Below are 23429 nucleotides of genomic sequence, written 5' to 3' on the forward strand. Positions count from 1 at the left end.
TAAACATTAGCCAGGTGGTGGCAGGTGCTTATAATCCCAGCTACTCAGGAGGCTGAGGCAGACATTTTCTTGAACCTGGGAGGCGGAGGTTGCAGTGAGCCGAGATGGTGCCACTGCACCCCAGCCTGGGCGACAGAGCAAGACTCCATCTCAGAAAAAAAAAAGAAAGAAAGAAATTTAGTGTAAAAAGAGCCAGATTCAACTGAGCATGAGGGGTAGGAGCCTCCCTCTTCGCTTTAGTGTCCTGTTTTCTTTCACTTGCGTCCATGTGAAGAGACCACCAAACCGGCTTTGTGTTGTGGGCGGTAAGTCACCCAGGTGCTGAGGCAGGAGACCGAGGGCACGAGCTGTTCCAGTATAATAAAGAAAATATATTAAATAAGAATAGTTACACTAGATATAGATCATAGATATGATGATATATTGTCTCACACGTCCGTGTGAAGAGACCACCAAACAGGCTTTGTGTGAGCAACATGGCTGTTTATTTCACCTGGGTGCAGGCGGGCTGAGTCCGAAAAGAGTCAGCAAAGGGTGGTGGATTCTCATTAGTTCTTATAGGTTTGGGGATAGGCGGTGGAGTTAGGAGCAATGTTTTGTGGGCATGGGGTGGATCTCACAAAGTACATTCTCAAGGGTTGGGAAAATTACAAAGAACCTTCTTAAGGGTGGGGGAGATTACAAAGTACATTGATCAGTTAGGATGGGGCAGAAACAAATCACAATGGTGGAATGTCATCAGTTAAGGCTATTTTCACTTCTTTTGTGGATCTTCAGTGGCTTCAGGCCATCTGGATGTACACGTGCAGGTCACAAGGGATATGATGACTTAGCTTGGGCTCAGAGGTCTGACATTCCTGTCTTATATTAATAAGAAAAGCAAAACAAAATAGTGAAGTGCTGGAGCGGCGAAAAATTTTGGGGGTGGTATGGAGAGATAATGGGTGATGTTTCTCAGGGCTGCTTCGAGCAGGATTAGGGGCGGCGTGGGAACCTAGAGTGGGAGAGATTAAGTTGAAGGAAGATTTTGGGGTAAGGGATGATATTGGGGGTTGTTAGAAGGAGCATTTGTTGTATAGAATGATTGGTGATGGCCTGGATGCAGTTTTGTATCAACTGAGAAACTAAAAGGGAGACACAAGGTCCGAATAAGAGGAGGAGAAAAACAGGTATTAAAGGACTAAGAATTGGGAGTACCCAGGACATTCAATTACAGAGTGTCAAAGGGGGTTCAGCGTAATTATTTGTTTGGTTGGGGAGTTTTTGGGCTCTATTCTTGAGTTTTTTTATGTTGTCATATACCAGACCAGATTGATTAAGGTAAAAATGACACTCTTCATTTAAAAATATACAGAGTCCCCCCCCACCTTTTTATTTTATTTTATTTTATTTTATTTTTAAGCAGTGAGTAAGTCAGGGCCTGGTCGATTTTGGAGGAAAGAGAAATGCAAAGCCAGCAATTGTTTGTTAAAGAAGGATTAGAAACGGCTAGGAGATAGTGAGATTGACAGTGTGTGGTGGAGATTGCTGGGGAGAGGTAGAGGGTGGCGTAAGAACAGGAACAAGAATAAGAGTGAGTATAAAAGTAAGGAATAGGACTTCATCAGGGTGAAAGTATCGGAGGGTATTTTGTCACTGAAGATCTTCTATCCACTTAAAGAGAGACTTAATGGTGGCAGTTTGAGGTAAAATCAGGCACCACTGAATACCAAGAGCCTGAGAAACTGCTTGGGTGATTTGACTGGTAAAGGCCGGTCTGTTATCGGACTGTATAGAGGCAGGAAAGCCAAACCGAGGAATTTTTTTCTGACAGAAGGGAAGAAATGACTGTGGTGGCCTTCTCAGACCCTGTGGGAAAGGCCTCTACCCATCCAGTGAAAGTGTCTACCCAGACCAAGAGGTATTTTAGTTTCCTGACTCGGGGCATGTGAGTAAAGTCAATTTGCCAGTCCTGGGCAGGGGCAAATCCCCGAGCTTGGTGTGTAGGGAAGGGAGGGGGCCTGAACAATCCCTGAGGAGGAGTAGATAGAATAGCAGATGGAACACTGAGAAGTGATTTCCTTGAGGGTAGACTTCCACAATGGAAAGGAAATGAGAGGTTCTAAGAGGCGGGCTAGCGGCTTGTAACCTACATGGAAGAGGTTACGAAATGACGACATAATAGAATGGGCCTGTGAGGCTGGAAGGAGATATTTTCCTTGGTACAAGAACTATTTGCCTTGTGTGGGAAGAGATTGACAGGTGGAAGTTTCAGTGGGGGAGTAGGTGGAAGTGACCAGATGAGAAGGAGAAAAACTGGCCATGAGTGATAGAAGTTGGAACGTTAGCTGCTTTTTTAGCTACCTTATCAGCATAAGCGCTGTCCTGAGTGATGGGATCTGATGCCTTTCGATGGCCCTTGCAGTGAATGACTCCAGCTTCGTTTGGAAGTAAAGCGGCCTTGAGAAGAGTTTTTATTAAAGGGGCATTAATGATGGAGGACCCTTGCATAGTGAGGAAACCTTTCAGCTCATAAAACAGCATGGTGGTGCAGGATATGGGGTCAGTATAAATATTGACGCATAGTCCCTTTACAAGAGCGAGGGCCCGAATTAAGGCAATGAGTTCGGCTTGCTGAGAGGTAGTGGAGGGGGCAGAGCAGTAGCCTCAGTAGATGTAGAAGATACTATAGCATAGCCTGCCTTTGCTGGTGTGTGGCGATTGGGCCTGATGGAACTGCCATCGATAAACCAAGTGTGATCAGGGTGAGGAACAGGAAAGAAGGAAATATGGGGAAATGGAGTGAAGGTCGGGTGGATCAGAGAGATACAGTCATGGGGGTCAGGTGTGGTATCAGGAATAATGTGGGAGGCCGGGCTGAAGTCCAGGCCAGGAACAGTGGTAACTGTGGGAGACTCAACAAAGAGAGTACAACTGAAGGAGCCGGGGAGCAGAAAGTATATGTGTCAGGTGTGAGGAAGAAAATAGATTTTGGGAATTATGAGAACTGTAGAGAGTGAGTTGAGCATAGTTTGTGATTTTGAGGGCCTCTACAACTATTAGGGCAGCGGCAGCCACTGCACGGAGACATGATGGCCAGCCTTGACAGTAAGGTCAAGTTGTTTGGACAAAAACGTTACAGGGCATGGTCCCGGCTCTTGTGTAAGAATTTTGACCGCACAGCCCTTGTACTTTGGCTGTGTGTAATGAAAAGGGTTGGGACGAGTTAGGGACAGCCTGCATGGGGGCAGCTTCTAGGGCTGTTTTTAAGGAACCGAAAGAGGAGTGGGGAAAGGATTTAGGATCTATGGGGTCAGCTAGGTTTCCTTTTGTGAGTTTACATAATGGTTTAGTCAGTGGCAAAACTAGGTATCCAAAGGCGGAGGTACCTAACCATGCCTAGGAAGGAAAGGAGCTGTTTTGTAGAAGGGATTCGGGTTTGGGAGATTAGCCGGACACGATCAGCAGGGAGAGCACATGTGTTTTCATGAAGAATTGTGCTGAGATAGGTAACAGATGAGGAAGAAATTTGGGCTTGACTGAAGTAATGGGGGCTGTCCGTGAGGCCTTGCGGCAGTACAGCCCAGGAAATTCGCTGAGCCTGATGGGTGTCAGGGTCAGTCCAAGTGAAAGCAAAGAGAGGCTGGGATGAAGGGTGCAAAGGAATAGTAAAGAAAGCATGTTTGAGATCCAGAACAGAATACTGGGTTGTGGAGGGAGGTACTGAGGATAGGAGAGGATATGGCTTTGGCACCACGGGGTGGACAGGCAAGGCAGTTTGGTTGATAAGGCGCAGATCCTGAACTAATCTGTAGACTTGTCCGGTTTTTGGACAGGTAAAATGGGGGAATTGTAAAGAGAGTTTACAGGCTTTAAAAGGCCATGCTGTAACAGGCGAGTGATAACAGGCTTTGATCCTTTTAAAGCATGCTGCGGGATGGGATACTGGCGTTGAGTGGGGTAAGGGTGATTAGGTTTTAATGAGATGATAAGCGGTGCATGATCGGTCACAAAGGAGAGAGTAGAGTTATCCCATATTTGTGGGCTGAAGTAGGGGGATACGAGAGAAGGATGTGAAGGAGGCTTTGGGTTGGGAAGAAGGGTGGCAATGAGATGTCGCTGTAGTCCAGGAATAATCAGGGAAGCAGATAATTTGGTTAAAATGTCTCAGCCTAATAAGGGAGCTGGGCAGGTGGGGATAACTAAAAAGAGTGCATAAAGAATGTTGTCCAAGTTGGCACCAGAGTTGGGGATTTTTAAGGGGTTTAGAAGCCTGGCCATCAATACCCACAGCAGTTATGCAGGCAAGGGAAACAAGCCCTTGAAAAGAAAGTAATATGGAGTTGGTAGCCTCTGCATTGATTAAGAAGGGGACGGACTAACCCTTCACTGTGAGTTACCCGAAACTCGGTGTCTGTGATGGTCTAGGGGGCTTCCGAGGCGATCCAGCAGCGTCAGTCTTCAGCCGCTAAGCCAAGAAGATCTGGGAAGGAGTCAGAGAGCCTTGGGCCAGAGTTCCAGGGGCTCTGGGAGTGGCTACTGGGCGACTTGGACAGTCCGATTTCCAGTGGGATCCCGCACAGATGGGACACGGCTTAGGAGGAATCCCGGGCTGCGGGCATTTCTTGACCCAGTGGCCAGATTTCCAGCACTTGAAGCAAGATCCTAAGGGAGGTGGTCCTGGAGGAACACCTGGCTGCTGCGGTTCAGGAGTTTTGAAGTTTTTGTGTGCTGGAGATATGGCTGGGGTTTCTCTCACAGTGGAGGCAAGTAATTGCAACTCAGAAATATGTTGCCTCTACTCTATTATGGTACACCTTGAAGGCGAGGTTAATTAAGTCCTGTTGTGGGGTTTGAGGGCCAGAATCTAATTTTTGGAGCTTTTGCTAATACTGGGAGGGGATTGCATAATAAAATGCATATTAAGAGTAAGGTGGCCTTCTGGCCCCTCTCGGTCTAGGGTGTTAAAGCGTCTAAGGGTTGCTGCTAATGGGCCATGGACTGGGCTGGGTTCTTGTATTTGATTAAAAAAAAAAAAAAAAGGCTGAGATGGGCAGATCACGAGGTCAGGAGATCGAGACCATACTGGTTAACCCGGTGAAACCCCGTCTCTACTAAAAAAAAGTACAAAAAAAATAGCCGGGCGAGGTGGCGGGCGCCTGTAGTCCCAGCTACTCGGGAGGCTGAGGCAGGAGAATGGCATAAATCCGGGAGGCGGAGCTTGCAGTGAGCTGAGATCCGGCCACTGCACTCCAGCCTGGGCGACAGAGTAAGATTCCGTCTCAAAAAAAAAAAAAAAAGCCTAAACGTTAACTGATTTGGGAGAGGTCGGATAAAGAAAAAGGAGCATTAACCTTGACTATCCCTTTAGCTCCAGCCACCTCTCTAAGAGGAAATTGTTGCACATGTCGGGGAGGGCTAGTCACGGAACAAAACTGTAAGCCAGACCGGGTGTGAGGAGGGGAGGTGATAGAAAGATTATAGGGTGGGGGAGCAGAGGCTGAGGAAGAATTGGGACCTGGCTTGGCCTGGCAAGGAGCAGCCTGGGGAGAAGGGGAGAGGTCAGATGAGTCCATAGAAAAAGATTCAAAGGACTCAGCTTGGGGTGGAGACTGAAGGAACAGACAGGAGAGAAAGAAGAAAGATTTGGGAGGAGTCTCATTGGGAGCAGAGACTACGGAGGGACCAATGTGTAAGAGAATGCCTGGACGTCAGGCACTTCAGATCATTTGCCCATTTTTCGACGAAAATTATCTAGATCTTGTAGGACAGAGAAGTCGAAAGTGCCATTCTCTGGCCACTTGGAACTACTGTCGAGTTTGTACTGGGGCCAAGCGGTATTGCAGAAGAAAACAAGACGCTTAGATTTTAGGTCAGGCGAGAGTTGAAGAGGTTTTAAGTTCTTGAGAACACAGGCTAAGGGAGAAGGAGGAGGAATGGAGGGTGGAAGCTTGCCCATAGTGAAGGAGGCAAGTTTAAAGAGAAGGGTAGAGACACAGAGAAGGGGGTGGGGAGCAGCCCTGGGCTGCAACGTGGGTGAGCAGCCAAAGCAGGCGTCCCCGCAATTGACTTGCCACCAAGGGAATGTGGGTGAATGACCAAGGCAGGCATCCCCGCGGAGATCAGACACCAATGGAACATGGGTGAATAGTCAGAGAGGCGTCCCCGCAATGATTAAACACCAAGGGAAGGCTGCCTTCCCGAGTCCGTGACCGGCGCCGGAGTTTTGGGTCCACAGAAAAAATGTGTCTCCTTTGTCTCTACTGGAAAATGAAAGGAATTGAAATTAAGAGAAGGGAGAGATTGAAGGGTGGCGCCAAGATTGAAAGGAGAAAGAGGTTGAGGGACAGTGAGAGAGGTTGGAGAAGAGAGTAAAAAGAGGTCGCTTACTCGATTTAAAATCGGTGAGATGTTCCTTGGGCTGGTTGGTCTGAGGACCCGAGGTCGCAGGTGGATCTCTTCACGGGGTGAGGGTGAGGACAGGGGACTGGTCTCCCGAAGGAGTCCCACTGACCCGGGTCTTCAGCACCAAACGTTTCACGTGTCCGTGTGAAGAGACCACCAAAGAGGATTTGTGTGAGCAACGTGGCTGTTTATTTCACCTGGGTGCAGGGGGGCTGAGTCCAAAAAAGGAGTCAGCAAAGGATGGGGGATTATCATTAGTTCTTATAGGTTTGGGGATAGGCGGTGGAGGTAGGAGCAATGTTTTGCAGGCAGGGGGTGGATCTCACAAAGTACATTCTCAAGGGTGGGGAGAATTACAAAGAACCTTCTTAAGGGTGGGGGAGATTACAAAGTACACTGATCAATTAGAGTGGGGTAGAAACAAATCACAATGGTGGAATGTCATCAGTTAAGGCTATTTTCACTTCTTTTGTGGATCTTCAGTTGCTTCAGGCCATCTGGATGTATACGTGCAGGTCACAAGGGATATGATGGCTTAGCTTGGGCTCAGAGGCCTGACATCAATATCATTAATCATCAGTTTGTAACAATTACTCTTTATTCCCATATTATAATAATCCTTGTTCTACAATTATAACCTAGGAAAAAACAGGCCATACAGAGATAGGAGCTGAAGGGGCATGGTGAGAATTGACCAGAAAAGTGTGAGCCCCCTGCCACGCCTGTACATGGCCACTAGAGGGCTCCTTGGTCTAGCGGTAACACCAGCGTCTGGGAAGATGCCGTTACCAAGAAGACCGTGGTCTAGCGGTAGCGTCAGTGCCAAGGAAAAGCACCCACTACTTAGCAGATGGGGAAAGGGAGTCTCCCTTTCCCCAGGGAAATTTAGAGAAGACTCTGCTCCACCACCTCTTGTGGAGGACCTGACGTCAGTCAGGCCCACCCACAGTTATCCAGAGGCCTAACCGTCTCCCTGTGATGCTGTGCTTCAGTGGTCATGCTCCTGTTTCACTTTCATGTTCCACTCTGTGCACCTGGCTCCGCCCTCTAGGTAGCAGTAGTAAAGTTAGTGAAAGTATTAAAGTCTTTGATCTTTCTGAAAACGGCATAGAAGAAATAATGATGTAAGCTGACCTCTCTCTCTCCACCTCAGCTACCTAACAGGGAAGGGCCCCCTGTCCTGTGGACACGTGACTCATGTGACCTCATCAATTATTGGAGACGACACACACTCTTTACCCTGCCCCTTTTGTTTTGTATCCAATAAATAACAGCACAAGCAGGCATTTGTGGCCACTACCAATCTTGGCGTTTTGGTGGTAGTGGTCCTCCGGGCCCAGCTGTCATCTCTTTGTCTTGTCTCTTTATTTCTACAATCTCTCGTCTCCACACACGGGGAGAAAAACCCACAGACCCTGTAGGGATGGCCCCTAAAAAAAGAGAGCCTGATGTATGGAGAGAGACCTAGGCTTCAAGAGAACCTGATTTTCCCAGAGAGACCCAGGCTCAAGGGAGCCTGATTTACGGAGACAGACCCAGGCTTCAAGGGAGTCTGTTTTGTCAAAAGAGAAACAGGCGTGAGAAATGAAAAACTACGCTGCGGAGTGTTAGGGTTGAGGGCCTCGTTACCAGGCCAAACAGGCAGAAGGTTGAGAGCCATACAGCAGGGCTGAACAGGGACAGGGTTGAGATAATACAGGGAGGGTTTTTATAAAGTTAAAATAAGCTGAGTACTTAGTACTGGCTTGTAACATGGTGTCCCCCGGGGTAGTCTGAGCGCTCAAGCTTACCACCAAACTTATTGACCGCAAGCCTTAGGAATCAGTCGTGGAAATCCTCCGCCGCCTTCTGCACTGGAAGCGCAAACTTCACACAGCGAGAGAGAAATCTACGTTGAGCGCCAGATATAGGGACCAGCCCTGTAGGACCTGTGAGTTTTTCTCCTCAAGTGCGATGATAAGAGATGTAGAAATAAAGACACAAGACAAAGAGAAGAAAAGCCAGCTGGGCCCGGGGGACCACTACCACCAAGACGCCAAGACCGGTAGTGGCCCCGAATGCCAGGCCGCGCTGTTATTTATTGGATACAAGACAAAAGGGGCAGGGTAAGGAGTGTGAGTCATCGCCAATGATTGATAAAGTCACGTGAGTCGCGTGTCCACTGGACGGGGGTCTTTCCCTTTTAGGTGGCGGAGAGAGAGAGGTCAGCTTACGTCATTATTTCTTCCACGTTCTTTTCAGAAAGATCAAAGACTTTAATACTTTCAATAATTTTGCTACTGCTATCTAGAGGGAGGAGCGGAACGTGAAAGTTAAACAGGAGCGTGACCGCTGAAGCACAGCATCACAGGAGGACGTTTAGGCCTCCAGATGGCTGCAGGTGGGCCTGACTGATGTCAGGCCTTCCACAAGAGGTGGTGGAGCCGAGCCTTCTCTAACTCCCCGGGGGAAAGGAAGACTCCGTTTCCTAGTAGGCTAAGTAATGGGCGCCTTCCCAGGCGCGGGTGTTACCGCTAGACCAGGGAGCCCTCTAGTGGCCGTGTCCGGGCGTGACAGGGGGCTCACAGTCTTGTCTTCTGGTCACTCCTCACCGTGTCTCCTCAGCTCCTATCTCTGTATGGCCTGGTTTTTCCTAGGTTATAATTGTAGAACAGATATTGGAATAAAGAGTAATAAAGAGTAATAGGCCGGGCGCGGTGGCTCAAGCCTGTAATCCCAGCACTTTGGGAGGCCGAGGTGGGCGGATCACAAGGTCAGGAGATCGAGACCACAGTGAAACCCCGTCTCTACTAAAAATACAAAAAATTAGCCGGGCGCGGTGGCAGGCGCCTGTAGTCCTAGCTACTCAGGAGGCTGAGGCAGGAGAATGGCGGGAACCCGGGAGGCGGAGCTTACAGTGAGCCGAGATCACGCCACTGCACTCCAGCCTGGGCAACAGCGTGAGACTCCGTCTCAAAAAAAAAAAAAAAAAAAAAAAAAGAGTAATAAAGAGTAATGCTACAAACTAATGATTAACATTCATGTAGAATCATATCTATATTCTATTTCTAGTATAACTATTTTTATTATATATATTTTCTTTATTATACTGGAACAGCTTGTGCCTTCAGTCTCTTGCCTCGGCACCTGGGTGACTTGCCGCCCACAGAGGTGACCAGTCCGAGGCCACCTGGTTAGAAAGGGGCAGAGAGCAGTTTGGCCCAGAAGCTTGAGTTTTACTCCCTGGTCCACATCTCAGTTTCCTGGGGATAGGACAGTCCCCAATCCCTCATCTGAAATCCCTGGGGACAGGTATGTTTGGGAATTAGGAGATTTTGTATTTTAGGAAAACAACAGGGGGCAGAGGCTGCTGTATACCCGTGGTGCTTTAGGGGGCTCAGAAAATAATACCCAGGCTGGACTCAGTGGCTCACGCCTGTAATCCCAACACTTTGGGAGGCCCAGGCAGGGGATCACTTGAGGTCAGGAGTTCGAGACCAGCCTGGCTAACATGGCAAAACCCCGTCTCTACTAAAAATACAGAAATTAGCCAGGCATGGTGGTGTGCATCTGTAATCCCAGCTACTCAGGAGGCTGAGGCAGGAGAATCGCTTGAACCTGGGAGGCAGAGGTCGCAGTGAGCTAAGATCGGGCAACTGCACTCCAGCCTGGGTGACAGAGCGAGACTCCGACAGACAGACAGAAAGAAAGAAAGAAATGAAAGTAAGAAAGGAAGAAAAAGAAAGAGGAAAGAAGGCAGGCAGGCAGGCAGGAAGGAAGGACCCCAAAATGAAGCAAAAGTTTTTCTCCGACCTTTTCCTGCCCTCTTGTGTCTCAGATCTATTCTCCCTCAAGGCTGGTCATAAAAACTAGAATCCCTCTTTCCCAAGGTAGGTTTTAGAAACGAGAACCCTTGGCTGGGTGTGGTGGCTCATGTCTGTAATCCCGGCACTTTGGGAGGCCAAGCCAGGCAGATCACTTGATATCAGAAATTTGTGACCAGCCTGGTCAACATGGTGAAACCCCATCACTACCAAAAATGCATAATGAGCTAGGCATGGTGGCATATGCCTGTAATCCCAGCTCCTGGGGAGCCTGAGGCAGGAATCGCGTGGACCCGGGAGGTGGAGGTTGCAGTGAGCCAAGATTGAGACACTGCACTCCAGCCTGTGTGACAGAGTAAGACTCCATCTCAAAACAAACCGGTAAGATGGAGGGGGAAAAGGGAGGAAAGGAAAAAAGAGGAAGCGGGGAAGAGAGGAGGAGGGCAGGGAGGAGGAGAGAAAAGGGCAGAAAGAAGAGAAGGAGGGAGAAAGAGAGAAGGAGGAAGTGGGATAAGAGAAGAGAGAATCAGAGCACAAGAAAGGTGGAGGGGAAGTTTAGGGAAGAAAAAGTAGTAGTAGGAGGGGTAAGAAGAAAGGAAGGAGGAGGGAAAGGAGGAGAGGAGGGGAGGAGGGACAGGGAACACTCAGCTGACATTTACGAATGAATGAATCTCAACTCCAAGTTAGCATGATAGCTCCAGTCCTCAGTCTCTTTTTTTTTTCCTTCCTTCCTTCCTTCCTTCCTTCCTTCCTTCCTTCCTTCCTTCCTTCCTCCCTCCCTCCCTCCCTCCCTCCCTCCCTCCCTTCCTCCCTCCCTCCCTCTCTCCCTCCCTTCCTTCCTTTCTCCTCCTCCTCCTCCTCCTCCTTCTTTTTTTAAGACAGGGTCTTGCTTTGTCACCCAGGCTGGAGTATACTGACGCAATCTTGGCTCACTGGATCCTCTGCCTTTCAGGTTCAAGCGATTCTGCGCCCTCAGCCTCCTGAGTGTAAAGGTAAACTGAGGCTGCAGCCAAACCGGGCACGAAGACACAAGGCAAATGGCAGTGAGAATAGCCTTTTATTAGGGCTTGCCGGTGAGGTTCCTCAGTCCAAAGGTGTGGGCCGAGGAAGTCGCGCTGAGGGAGGAGGGTAGGGGCTTTTTATAGCCCGAGAGGTAGGGAAGCTGGTTGTGCAAACAGGGCCTGGGGGGGTCTTGAAACTACTAGGGCAGGAGTTGAGTAAGGGTCATGAGGAAGGGGTCTTTGGAAACTGTCAACCGAAATTGCTGTTTACGAACTTGTGGAATGCAGGTGAGCTGCAGGTCATGGGGGAGTGTGGTTGCCTAGCCAGAACTCTGAGGCATGTAAGTCTGCGGGTGTGTACAAGGGTGAAGGGAGTCTTTAACAAAAGGCCTGCTATGCCGGGTAACGCCGCCATGTTGGGTCTAGATTCCTGCCTAACATTCCGACCTCTTTCTAATAAGAAAATGGGGCAACGTGTTCATCTGGCTGCTTCCTGCTGGTATGGGTCGTCGTGGCGTTCTTCGGAGGTCGGAACTCGGGTATGGGGTGGAGCAGCATCTGATTGAAAGTGACCTGGGAGACTTCTTTCATGCAGTCCTGGATGAAGCGGAGGACACAGGGAGCTATGAGTAGCAAGAAGCCAATGATTAGTAAGGGGCTTAGAAAGGGTAGGACTTAACCGGCCACAGACGACTGCCACCACCTAAGTGAGGGCCTTGATCCGAGGTTTTTCTGGTGGAGTCTTTCTCAAATCTTTTCTAGAGTGAGGAGATTGGTTTCTACTAGTCCTGACTCATTGATGTAGTGTTTGGCCGGGAAGGGGAAAGGAGGGGGTTAGGTTAGAGGAGTTAAAAGGGCTGGGTAAAGGTACCGCAACCAGTGGGGGCTATCTCAGAACCCTTGAGGCAAGACAGTCCAGGTCAGCTGGGAAGAAATATGAGTGTCTGGATCTTCCTATGTAAAAGCAAACAGAAAGTGACAGTCAGATGTAAGGGAATGGTGAAGAAGGCATCTTTTAGGTCAAGGACAATAAAGTGAGTGGTATCGAGGGGAATGCACGAGAGAAGTGTATATGGGTTAGGAACAACTGGAAAGGTGGGGACTACTGCCTCATTGATGAGGCATAGGTCCTGCATGAGACGATAGGCCCCAGAGCTTTTCCGTACAGGCATGATAGGAGTATTGCATGGTGAGTTGGCAGGGACTACAATGTGTTGCTGGGGCAGGCGCATGATGATGGGTTTTAGTCCCTGTCGGTGTTCAAGGGAGATAGGGAACTGGGGCCTAGAGGGAAACTTAGAAGGGTCTTTTGGCCGGATGCGGACCGGAGTGTGGTGCTGGGCAATGATCAGCTTGGAGGTGTCCCATAACTTAGGGTTAATGGGGACTGGAAACAGGAGTGGGGGGTCAGCCTGGCGGGGTTTGTCAGGTGAGAGGAGGGGGAAGAGGAATGTGAGGTGTGGGGAGGGGGTGGGCCGGAAATGAACTGAGTCCCTTAGCTTGGAGAGGAGATCTCGTCCTAACAAGGGGACTGGGCACGAAGGAATGATAAGAAACGAGTGTGAGAAGAGGGAGCCATCCAGGCAGCAAGACAGAGGAGGAGTCTGGCGGTAGGTGGAGGGAGTGCCGTCAATTTCCATGACTGTGACAGTGGAGGGGTAGCTGTGGCCACTGAAGGAAGGCAAAGCAGAGTAGGTAGCCCCCGTGTCCATAAGGAAGGATATGGACTTACCCGCTACCTGGAGCATGACCCTGGGCTCGGCGAGAGTGAGAGGGGTCCCCGAGTCTGGGCCTCTTCAATCTTCATCAGTGTCAAGGAGCTGGGGCGCCTCCAATACCTGGAGGAGGGTCGTCACGTGTAGGCGCAGCGACCATCCTTAGGTCAGGGCAGTCTGACTTCCAGTGGCCCATCTGCCAACAGTTTGGACAGGGGCGAGTTGGCTCCTTTGGGTTAGGGCACTGCCTGGCCCAGTGGCCATCGGTGCCTCACTTGAAGCAGGCACCAGATGGCGCTCGGGGAGTACCTCCTTTCTGGGAGCTCCTGGAGCCGGATGGCCTCGGGGCTGCTACCAAGGCCTGGGTTTGGAGTTGTACCTTCTGTTTTAGCCTGGCCTGTCGTTGGGCCTCAGCTGCTTCCTCCCTGGAGTTGTAGACCTTGAAGGCCAGTTTGACTAAGTCCTGGATGGGAGTTTGAGGGCCTTCCTCCGCCTTTAAAAAAATTTTTTTTTGGACATCAGGGGCTGACTGAGAAATGAAATATGAGGCCAAGATGGTTGCTCCTGCAGGGGGGGCAGGGTCAAGGCGGGTGTACTGAATAAGTGCCTCAGTCAGCCGGTTAAGACAAACAGCCGGATTTTCATCTGCGCCTTGGACTACCTCCTTTAGTTTGTTAAAGTTGACTGATTTGTTAGAGGCTGCCTGCATGCTGGCAAGAAGGCACTGAACCATCATGTCTCGGTGACAGCGGCCTGCCTGCCCTACCTGGTAGTCCCAGTCGGGCTCAGCCGAGGGCACTGCCTCAGTGCCGACTGGCATGGCGGGGTCAGTTAAATGAACCTGGTTAGTGTGCTGCCTGGCTGCCGCTAGGATGCGCTCCTGCTCCTCAGGAGACAGGGTTGAGGTCATAACGACATGGAGGTCATGCCAGGTGAGATCATATGCCTGGCACAGATACCTAAACTCTTTGATATAACGAGTAGGATTGGCTGAAAAGGAGCCTGCACGCCCCTCAACCTTAGACAAATCTGCCAATGAAAACGGCACATGGACCTGGACTACTCCTTCGGCACCTGCCACCTCTCACAAGGGACACAGGAGGTCAGTCCTGGACCGAGTATGGGCTGAGACAGGCAAGGAAGGGGAGGAGGTGGAAGTAGGGGAGACAGAATCTGTCAGGTTTGGTAAGGGCACAGGAGTGGGGGAAGGGTAGGGAGGCGTTGATGAGGACAGGGATAACGGTGGGTCAGGGTAAGGAGGGAGGTTGGGCAGGAGACCGGAGGGGTGGCCGGGATAGGGTGTCAGGAGGCTCAGAAAAAGAGGAGGAATCATCCCCCTCCTTGCTCGAGGGAAGAGACTTTGTGAGCAGAACTTGAGCTAACGAGCATTGGGCGCAGAGATCTGGGTGAGAATGCAAGTCCCAAAAGGCCTGAACATAGGGTATCTCGGACCATTTGCCTAGTCTCTTGCAGAAGTTGGTCAGATCTGTGAGAATGTTAAAGTCTAGAGTGCCTTCTGCAGGCCACTGAGACTGATTATCCAATTTATATTGCGGCCATGCTATTGTGCAGAAGAAAATGAACCGCTTTCGTTTTATGTCTTGGCTGAGACTTAAAGTCTGGAGATTCGCCAAGAGGCACCCCAGAGGAGATTCTCGGTTTGGTTTGGACTGGGTAGTTCCTATGGTCTCAAGGCGGGCAGTCTGGAGGCAATGGGAGCGTCCTCCTACTGCCACGTGGAGTGCGGGGTATGGTGGCTTCTGGGGAGGTTGGACGTCTCCTAGTCCCCGGTGCTGAGGTCACAGCTGACTGGAGAGAGCCCCTGATGCGGCCGCACGTTTCGGACAGGGACTCCCGGAGGGAGCCATCAGGACAGGGGGAAAATTTACCCAGCAGTGATCGAATTGAGTCTTAAATTTGGTGAGACGGCTCCAGGCTTGAGGAGGGGATCCTGGCTCAGGAAGAGGAGAGCCTGCCCGACCTAGCAGGGGTCCAGGGAGGGGGTCTCCTCCTGGGTTTTGGCACCAAATGTAAAGATAAACTGAGGCTGGAGCCGTACCAGGAACCTGGCTCAGGGAGAGGAGAGCCTGCCCGACCTAGCAGGGGTCCAGCGAGGGGTCTCCTCCCGGGTTTCGGCACCAAATGTAAAGGTAAACTGAGGCTGGAGCCAAACCGGGAATGAAGACACAAGGCAAATGGCAGTGAGAATAGCCTTTTATTAGGGCTTGTGGGCGAGGTTCCTCGGTCCAAAGGTGTGGGCCGAGGAAGTCGCGCTGAGGGAGGAGGGTAGGGGCTTTTTATAGCCCGAGAGGTAGGGAAGCTGGTTGTGCAAACAGGGCCTGGGGGGTCTTGAAACTACTAGGGCAGGAGTTGAGTAAGGGTCATGAGGAAGGGGTCTTTGGAAACTGTCAACCGAAATTGCTGTTTACGAACTTGTGGAATGCAGGTGAGCTGCAGGTCATGGGGGAGTGTGGTTGCCCAGCCGGAACTCTGATGCATGTAAGTCTGTGGGTGTGTACAAGGGTGAAGGGAGTCTTTAACAAAAGGCCTGCTATGCCGGGTAATGCCACCATGTTGGGTCTAGATTCCTGCCTAACACTGAGTAGCTGGGATTACAGGTGTGCTCCACCACGCCCAGCTAATTTTTGTATTTTTAGTAGAGACAGGGTTTCGCCATGTTGGTCAGGCTGGTTTCGAACTTCTGGCCTCAAGCGATCCACCCAACTCGGCCTACCAAAATGCTGGGATTACTGGCGTGAGTCACCGCGCCCCAGCCTGCCTTCAAAGTTTCTTTACCTGTCAACTGGGGTGATCACAGCGGTGCTACCTGGCTAGCTAAGAGTGCAACTGTAGTTACTGGCCATTGCTGACTCTTCCAGGCCCAGAAAGCAGCAGGCCAGTGGCTGGCTCTGGGCCTGTCCTCCGGATCTTCCTCGTGATCCCCCATTCCAGCCACCCTGCTGCCAGAAGGGACCAATGGCAGCGTAGGGGGTGAGCTCCTGCCCAGCCCTGTCCTCCAAATACATTGGAAGCAGGCCTGGGCCACCTCCCAAGGAGAACGCTGGAAAGGTCGGCCAAGCAGGGCAGAAAACAAGCAGTGGTGGAGTTGGCAGTGGGGCAGAGGAGAGGGAGCTGGAAGGAAAGGACCCCAAAGCAGTAGCCTGCACAGTGGGCACAGGGCACCCAAGAAGGGTCCAGGAGTCTTCTGAAACAAAGGGTCCCCAGCCTCAGCCTCCTACTCCCTGCCTGCCTCCTGCCTGAGCTTCTGGGAGACTGAAGGCACCGCTTGCAGCTTCAGGTCAGCCAGAGAACAGGGTTGTGGGTGCCCCCAGGCCAGCGCTGGCAGGCGCCCGAGGGAGCATCTAGGACCCTGGGGTGCAAGTAAAGGGCCTGTAGGTGCTTCTAGGAAGGATGGGGACCTAGCGTGTGGATTTTGTCCTCCCCAGGATCCTGGGGTGTGACGTTGAGACTTAATCGACAAGGCTTCGGGACATGGATTAAGAATTAGCTGTGTCCTTGAATTACACGTGTTTAAGACCGCGGCGGTGTTTACAATTAGAGACTTCTGAGGCCCCCACGGTGTGAGTTGAGCACTCCCCTGGGGCCCTGGAATGTGTTTTTAAGAATGAAAGAGGTTTTGGGGCTTGGATTTAGGACAAGCTGGGGCAAGAATTCAGCCCACGCGGGCCGTGCGTGTGGACTGGGATCTTTTTGGTCCCCGAGGGTAGAGAGTCTGCACGCCATCTAGGGCTCGGGTCCTGCTATCTTGCGAGCCATGCCCCACGGCTGCAGGACACGTGTGTTTCCTAAAAGGAGAGGGGGTGGGGCAAGGCCTGGTTATCATGGAGACAGCGGGGGTCCCTGGCGGGCCGTTCTAGCCCCCATGTCTCGTTGACCGTCGCCTCTCTGGTCCGGTTGCCTCTCTATGGTCGTGGCTCCTGGAAGAGGGCCCGCCTCAGCTCTGCAGGCTGAGCGGCTTCGAGGTAGACAGGTGGGAAGAGGGGCGGGGCCTAGGTCCTATGGGGGCCGGAGTGAAACCCAGGAGGTGGTGAGGAGCCGAAGCCTGAGGGCGGGGCCAGTGACCAGGATAGAACCTGAGCCTGGGAGCATGGGCTAGGGCCGGAACTGGGGTGGGGCTTGAACGGATGGGAGGGGTCTAGTTCCGGGAGGGGCGGGGGGGTGCGGTGTGTGCTTGTGGGCGGGGCCATATAATCTAGCCTAGGGGGTGGAGCCTGGCTGAGAGGGGCGGGACTCGGGGGAGAGGGCCTGCGCCTGTGGGTGGGGCTAGAAGTATAACCTAAGGGCAGGGCCCCGTGAGTGGCGAGAAAGCCACGGGGTAGAGGCAGGACCAGAAGGAAAGGGGACACGACGTGAAGGGTAATTCGGGGATCAAGGATACAGGCTAAATGCAGGCATATGGCGAGGCCGGACAGTGACCGACAGGGTGGACTTACTGGCTCTGGGGGCGGGGGACTGTTGTAAGATTGGCAGGGAAGGATGGACTCAAAAATATGGAATAGAGCTGACCCAGGGTCAGAGGCGGAGCCTGGCCAGGACCTGGCCAATCCCAGGCCTAGGGCCGGGGTCTGGTTCCTAGTTAGCGGGCGGGTGTTAAAGCCTGGAAAGGGGGCGATGCCTGGCTTGAGGAGTTGACCAATCCCAGGCCTGGGGGCGGAGTCTGACCCGGAGCACCCTTCCCGGGCTCGCGGCGGGGCGGAGCCAAGGCCTGGGGGCAGGGCTCGCTGTAGGGTCGGGGGCGGTCGCGGGCGGAGCCGGAGTGGCCCGCGGCCTCAGCGCACTCTGTCTCCCCAGGATGCGGGCTCCGGGTGCAGGCACGGCCTCGGTGCTCTCGCTGGCGCTGTTGTGGCTGCTGGGGCTGCCATGGACCTGGAGCGCAGTAGCGGCGCTCGGCGTGTACGTGGGCAGCGGCGGCTGGCGCTTCCTTCGCATCGTTTGCAAGACCGCGAGGCGAGACCTCTTGTGAGTGTTGACGGGATCCGCCAGGGCCGGGAGTGGGGCTGAGGGCTCTGGGGGCGCACGGTGCGGGGCTGGGTTGCGAAGACAGCTTGGAGGGTCCGGAGAGCTGGGGGTGCTTTGTAGGTTGGGGGTGGGGCTGGGCCGAGGGGCGGGGCCTGAGAGGGTGACCAGTTGGGGGGCTCTGAGGGCGCTACAGGGGACACTAAGGATTTCTCGAGGGAGATGAGTAGCCTGCAAGGTACTTGGAGCGTTGCAGGCTGCTCAGGAGATGATCTCAGGGGCTTGGGGGGCAACTTGGGGGTCTTTGGGCTGCTGGTGGAAGTTCCAGGGAGCTGGGGCTGACTGGAAAGCCGTGGCGGTGTAGGGGTCTCTTTGGAGCCTTGTTAACTGTGAGAGACTTCAGAGGGCTCTCCAGTAGGTCACCGGGGCTCACAGGGACGACCCAATAGATAGTCTCTGGGGGTTGCCAAGACACTTTGGGTCTATCTAGGGCTTTCTCTGAGGGATGAGCGAGCTGCTTAGGAAGTCTATAAAGGACTTGCCGGGTTTCTGAAGGTGTGTATTTCCTCAGGACCGTTTCCAGCTGGGACACTGTTTGAGATTTTGGGGTCTGTGTGGGTCTTTGGGTTTGGGAGTTGTTCGGAGTGTGTAGGGAGGCTGCTGCGTATTCCAGGTCTTGTTTGGGGGTCTATTCTGGCCGTGTCTCTCAGGGGCTTGCTCAAACGAGCCGTTGGGGTCCTTCTGGGTTGAAACAGGCATTGCTGGGGGTTCCTATCAGAGCAGATCTCAGGAACAGCACCACGTGGGAGCAGGTGAACGCAGGCTAGCAGGGCAGGGTTCAACACCTTCACAGCTCCTTGTAAGATGGAGTTGCAAGAGGGACTGAACCCACTGTAAGGAGGGCACAGAGGGTGTGGAGATGGGAAGGATCCCACCGTAAGTTGACTGGTTCTGAACTTTCTAAAACTCACCCCTTCTCCATGCCATGGCCCCCTGCCCCCGGCCCCTTGGTTGTTCTGATGTGGAAATCTGACTGTGCCCTCTGCTCAGACACCTTCCACAGCCAACCCATGCTTGGCAGAAGGAAGACTCAGCCCCTAGCTGGCACTCAAGGTCCTACCATCTGTTCCCTGCCCACCTGCCACTCCCTCATCCATATGTTCACCTGGTCTTCAGAAAGACTTGCAGTGTCTCAAGCTGCCTAGAACATACTATCCAGAAGTGGTGGAAATAGAACATACTGGGCCCCTTTTAGCCAGAGCCGACTCTCCCTCTGGGAACCTTTGCCAAATTTTCCTGCTTAACACCCTCCCATAGCTTCTTGTTGCCCTTAGAATTGAGGCCATACTGGCTGAGCGTGGTGGCTCACACCTGTAATCCCAGCACTTTGGGAGGCCAAGGCAGGCAGATCACGAGGTCAGGAGATCAAGACCATCCTGGCTAACATGGTGAAACCCCATTTCTAATAAAAATACAAAAAATTAGCCGAGTGTGGTGGTGGGCACCTGTAGTCCCAGCTACTCAGGAGGCTGAGGCAGGACAATGGCGTGAACCTGGGAGGTCGAGCTTACAGTGAGCAGAGATCCCGCCACTGCACTCCAACCTGGGGGCGACAGAGTGAGACTCCATCTAAAAAAATAACAATAAATAAATAGAATTGAGGCCATACTCCTGAGCATGGCACACAAGGTCCCTGACCATGTCCCAGACTCCGCTTTCTTCCCTCTTGTCACCCTTCCGGCTGCACTTACCTCTTATCTATTGTTTGTCTGTTTGTTTGTTTGTTTGAGACAGAGTCTCGCTCTGTCACTCTGTCGCCCGGGCTGGAGTGCAATGGTGCGATCTCGGCTCACTGCAACCTCCACCTCCCAGGTTCAAGTGATTCTCCTGCCTTAGCCTCCTGAGTAGCTGGGACTATAGGCATGTGCCACCATGCCTGGCTAATTTTTATATTTTTAGTACAGATAGGGTTTCATCATGTTAACCAGGCTGGTCTCAAACTCCTGACCTCAGGTAATCCACCTGCCTTGGCCTCATAAAGTGTTGGGATTACAGGCTTGAGCCACCATGCCTCGCCCCCCCACCTTTTTTTTTTTTTTTTTGAGACAGGGTGTCCCCTCTGTTGCCCAGGCTGGAGCAGCCTCCATCTCCTGGGCTCAAGCAATCCTCCCGCCTCAGCCTCCTGACTAACTGGGACTACAAGCACCTGCCACCGCTCCTGGATAGTTAAAAGAATGTTTTTTTATAGAGATGGGGTCTCACTATATTGCCCAGTCTGGTCTGGAACTACTAGCTTTAAGAGATTCTCCTACCTCAGCCTCCTGAGTAGCTGGGATGACAGGTGCACACCACACCCGGCTAATTTTTGTATTTTTTGTAGAGATGTGGTTCTGCCATGTTGCCCAGGCTAGTCTTGAACTCCTGGCCTCAAGCGATTGCCCGATTTCAGCCTCCTAAAGTGCTGGGATTACCGCGCCCAGTGTGAACTGCTTTGAACCATGTTGTCTGCTTGAGGACTTTCAGACACCCAGATTGTATGGTTGGAGTTGCACACTCATGTGAGGTTATGAGTCATTGATTGAGATTTCACCCCTTCCTCCTAGCAGCAAGGTCTGAGATACCAAATTTCCTTTTAGCTCCTGGAGTGTGTATGTTAAGGAAAGATCTTATTTTGATATCCAATTCACCTTTACGTTGAATGGGCATGCTTTGAGGTCTTATCAGACTCAAACCTGCCTTGTCTGACACCTAAGCTGTCCCCCTCCTGGGGCTACAATGACATTTTGGCCTCTGGTTGGTCCTTATTTTCTGGTCACTTTGTTGCTACATTAATAAAAATTTAACTCGGCTGGGTGCAGTGGCTCACGCCTGTAATCCCAGCACTTTGGGAGGCTGAAGTGGGTGGATCACCTGAGGTCAGGAGTTTGAGACCAGCCTGGCCAACATGGTGAAACCTCATCTCTACTAAAAATACAAAAATTAGCCAAGCGTGGTGGTGCACGCCTGTATTCCGAGCTGTTTGGGAGTCTTAGGTAAGAGAATCACTTGAACCCAGGAGGCGGAGGTTGCAGTGAACCAAGATCGCACCATTGCACTCCAGCCTGGGCAACAAGAGCGAAACTCCATCTCAAAAAAGCAAAACAAAACAAAGATTTAACTCATTTAACCCAGCGTTTTTAGTTGTTTTCTTTTCTTTTCTTTTCTTTCTTTGCTTTGGGATTAGACGTTTCTTGTTTTTTTGATAAAGTCTCACTCTGTCACCCAGGCTGGAGTGCAGTGGTGTGATCATAGCTCACTGTAGCCTCAACTTCCTGGGCTCAAAGGATCCTCCCACCGCAGCCTCCCAAAGTGCTGGGACTACAGATGCGGGCCACAACATCCGGCAGATTTTATTTATTTTTTTGTAGAGGAGAGGCCTCGCTATGTTGCCCAGGTTGGTCTTGAACTCCTGAGGTCAAGAGATCCTCCTGCCTCAGCCTCCCAAACTGCTAGGATGACAGCTGTGAACCACCACATCTGGCCTGCCTTCTTGCGTTTTAATCTTGGGCCTCTTTCTAGACTGTGGGCCCTATAGGGGCACAGAAGGAGACCGTGTCAGTCTTGGTGCCACTTTGGTCCTGTGCCCCACTCAGGATTGGCGCACAGCAGTAGCTCAGGACATGTTTGTTAGGGTAGGTGGGGAAGGCCATCCTTTCCTTCTTGAGTTCACCCAGGCTTCTCTCTCCCTCCTTTCCAGCTCTGCTCCCATGGGCCCCGTGGGTGTCCATGCCTGGTTCTGTCTCCCCTGGGGACAGGGCAGGAGATGGGTCCACTCTAAGTTCCTGACATGGCTTGACATACTTGCCTGTGGGTGGCAGCTTTGAAGATGGCCCCAGGGATCCCTGTCTCCTCCTCTTCCTACTTGCATGGTCCCCTCCCTTTGAGTGTGGGCTGGACCTAGTGACCCCCTTCTTTTTTTTTTTTTTTTTTTGGAAATGGATTTTCGCTCTGTCACCCAGGCTGGAGTGCAATGGCGCGATCTCGGCTCACTGCAACCTTCACCTCCCGGGTTCAAGTGATTCTCCTGCCTTAGCCTCCCGAGTAGCTGGGATTACAAACATGCACCACCATACCTGGCTAATTTTGTATTTTTAGTAGAGGCAGGGTTTCTCCATGTTGGCCAGGCTGGTGTAGAACTCGCAACCTCAGGTGATCCACCTGCCTGGGCCTCCCAAAGTGCTTGGATTACAAGTGTGAACCACCGAGCCCTGCCTTTTTTTGTTTTTTTTTTTTTTCAAGTTTTGAGACGGAGTCTCACTCTGCCACCCAGGCTGGAGTACAGTGGTGCGATCTCAGCTCACTGCAACCTCCAGCTCCCGGGTTCAAGCAATTCTCCTGTCTCAGCCTCCCAAGTAGCTGGGATTACAGGTGCCCACCACCACACCTCTATAATTTTATATTTTTGGTTGAGAGGGGGTTTCACCACGTTGACCAGGTTGGTCTCAAACTCCTAACCTCAGGTGACCCGCCCGCCTTGGCCTCCCAAAGTGCTGGTATTACAGGCTGAACCACCGCTCCCGGCCCTAGTGACTCCCTTCTAATGAATAAAATACATCAGAAGTGATGGAGGCTGGGTGCAGAGGCTCATGCATGTAATTCCAGCACTTTGGGAGCCCAAGATGGGAGGATTGCCTGAGGCCAGGAGTTCAAGACCAGCCTGGGCAACGTGGTGAGACTCCATCTCTACACACAAAAAATTAGCTGGGGGACTGGGGCTCTCCTGTGGTCCCAGCTACTCAGGAGGCTGAGGTGGGAGGATTGCTTGAGTCCAGGAGGTCAAGGCTGCAGTGAGCCATGATTGCCCCACTGCACTCCAGCCTGGGTGAGGGAGCAAGACTCTGTCTTGAAAAATGAAGGGATGCTGACAAATCCCATTTAACACGTGAGAGAACCAAGGCACAGAGAGGGGAGGTCATTTGCCCAGGAACACACAGCTGAGGAGGCACAAGACTCCAGAGCATGTGCTCTTTAGCCACTGTGCCACACTGGAGTAGTGGGGGTGCTACATTTAGACCTTGGCTTCAGAAACGATTTCAGCACCCTGCCCTGACTCTCCTAATGTGTCCTATACTTCCTGCATGAAATCTGATCGTATTCATCCTTGTTGATTTCTTCCGCCCCGGAGTCCTGGGCCCAGAGCTGGACAGTGGGCTCATTGTCCCCAGGCTGGGGGTGGCTTGAGCAGCTGCCAGGCAGGGCTGCCCAGGCATGTGGCTGGAACCAAGTACCGGAATCCACTGCCTGCCGGTGTGGGCGTCCTTGAGAGAGAATGAGCGAGACCAAGAGACCGGGGAGGCTGGGGGTGAATCCTCGTGTTCCTGCATCTAGCCCTCGTGTTCAGTCCGACAGTGACCAGCTGTGGCCTCAGTTCCTGTTTCTTGTTGTTGTGCTGCCTCTGGACGGGCAGCCTGCTGGCAGGGGCTGTTTCCTGTGGTTACTCCTTCAATAACGCCCCTCTCCCCATGGGTGTAACATTTGTACCCCATCATGGGGTTCTTGGGGTACTCTGT

The 23429-nt window shown here is 52.0% G+C and overlaps 1 protein-coding gene across 21 annotated transcripts in view; it reads left to right on the forward strand.

Annotated features, from left to right (window-relative positions):
* The first annotated feature begins 59 nt into the window (after positions 1-59).
* The window catches only part of SLC27A1 (solute carrier family 27 member 1), a 41959-nt gene continuing 18589 nt past the window's right edge, over positions 60-23429 (forward strand). For 5 of the 21 annotated variants that reach the window (XR_012428545.1, XR_012428546.1, XR_012428548.1 and 2 more), the window contains exons 1-2: positions 11336-11687; positions 17716-17883. Coding sequence is in view for 16 of the 21 variants with exons in the window: in XM_074026339.1 (XP_073882440.1) it covers positions 11491-11687; positions 17716-17883 (365 nt within the window). In the remaining 5 variants the exon portion in view is untranslated. Of the gene's footprint in view, positions 306-11335; positions 11688-13219; positions 14006-15954; positions 16202-16820; positions 16887-17225; positions 17281-17677; positions 17884-23429 lie in introns of those variants that run through there. The other 16 variants (XR_012428547.1, XR_012428549.1, XM_005588385.4 and 13 more) reach the window with 8 other exon arrangements.

This window comes from Macaca fascicularis, chromosome 19, assembly GCF_037993035.2.
Source record: "Macaca fascicularis isolate 582-1 chromosome 19, T2T-MFA8v1.1".
Lineage (NCBI taxonomy): Eukaryota > Metazoa > Chordata > Mammalia > Primates > Cercopithecidae > Macaca > Macaca fascicularis.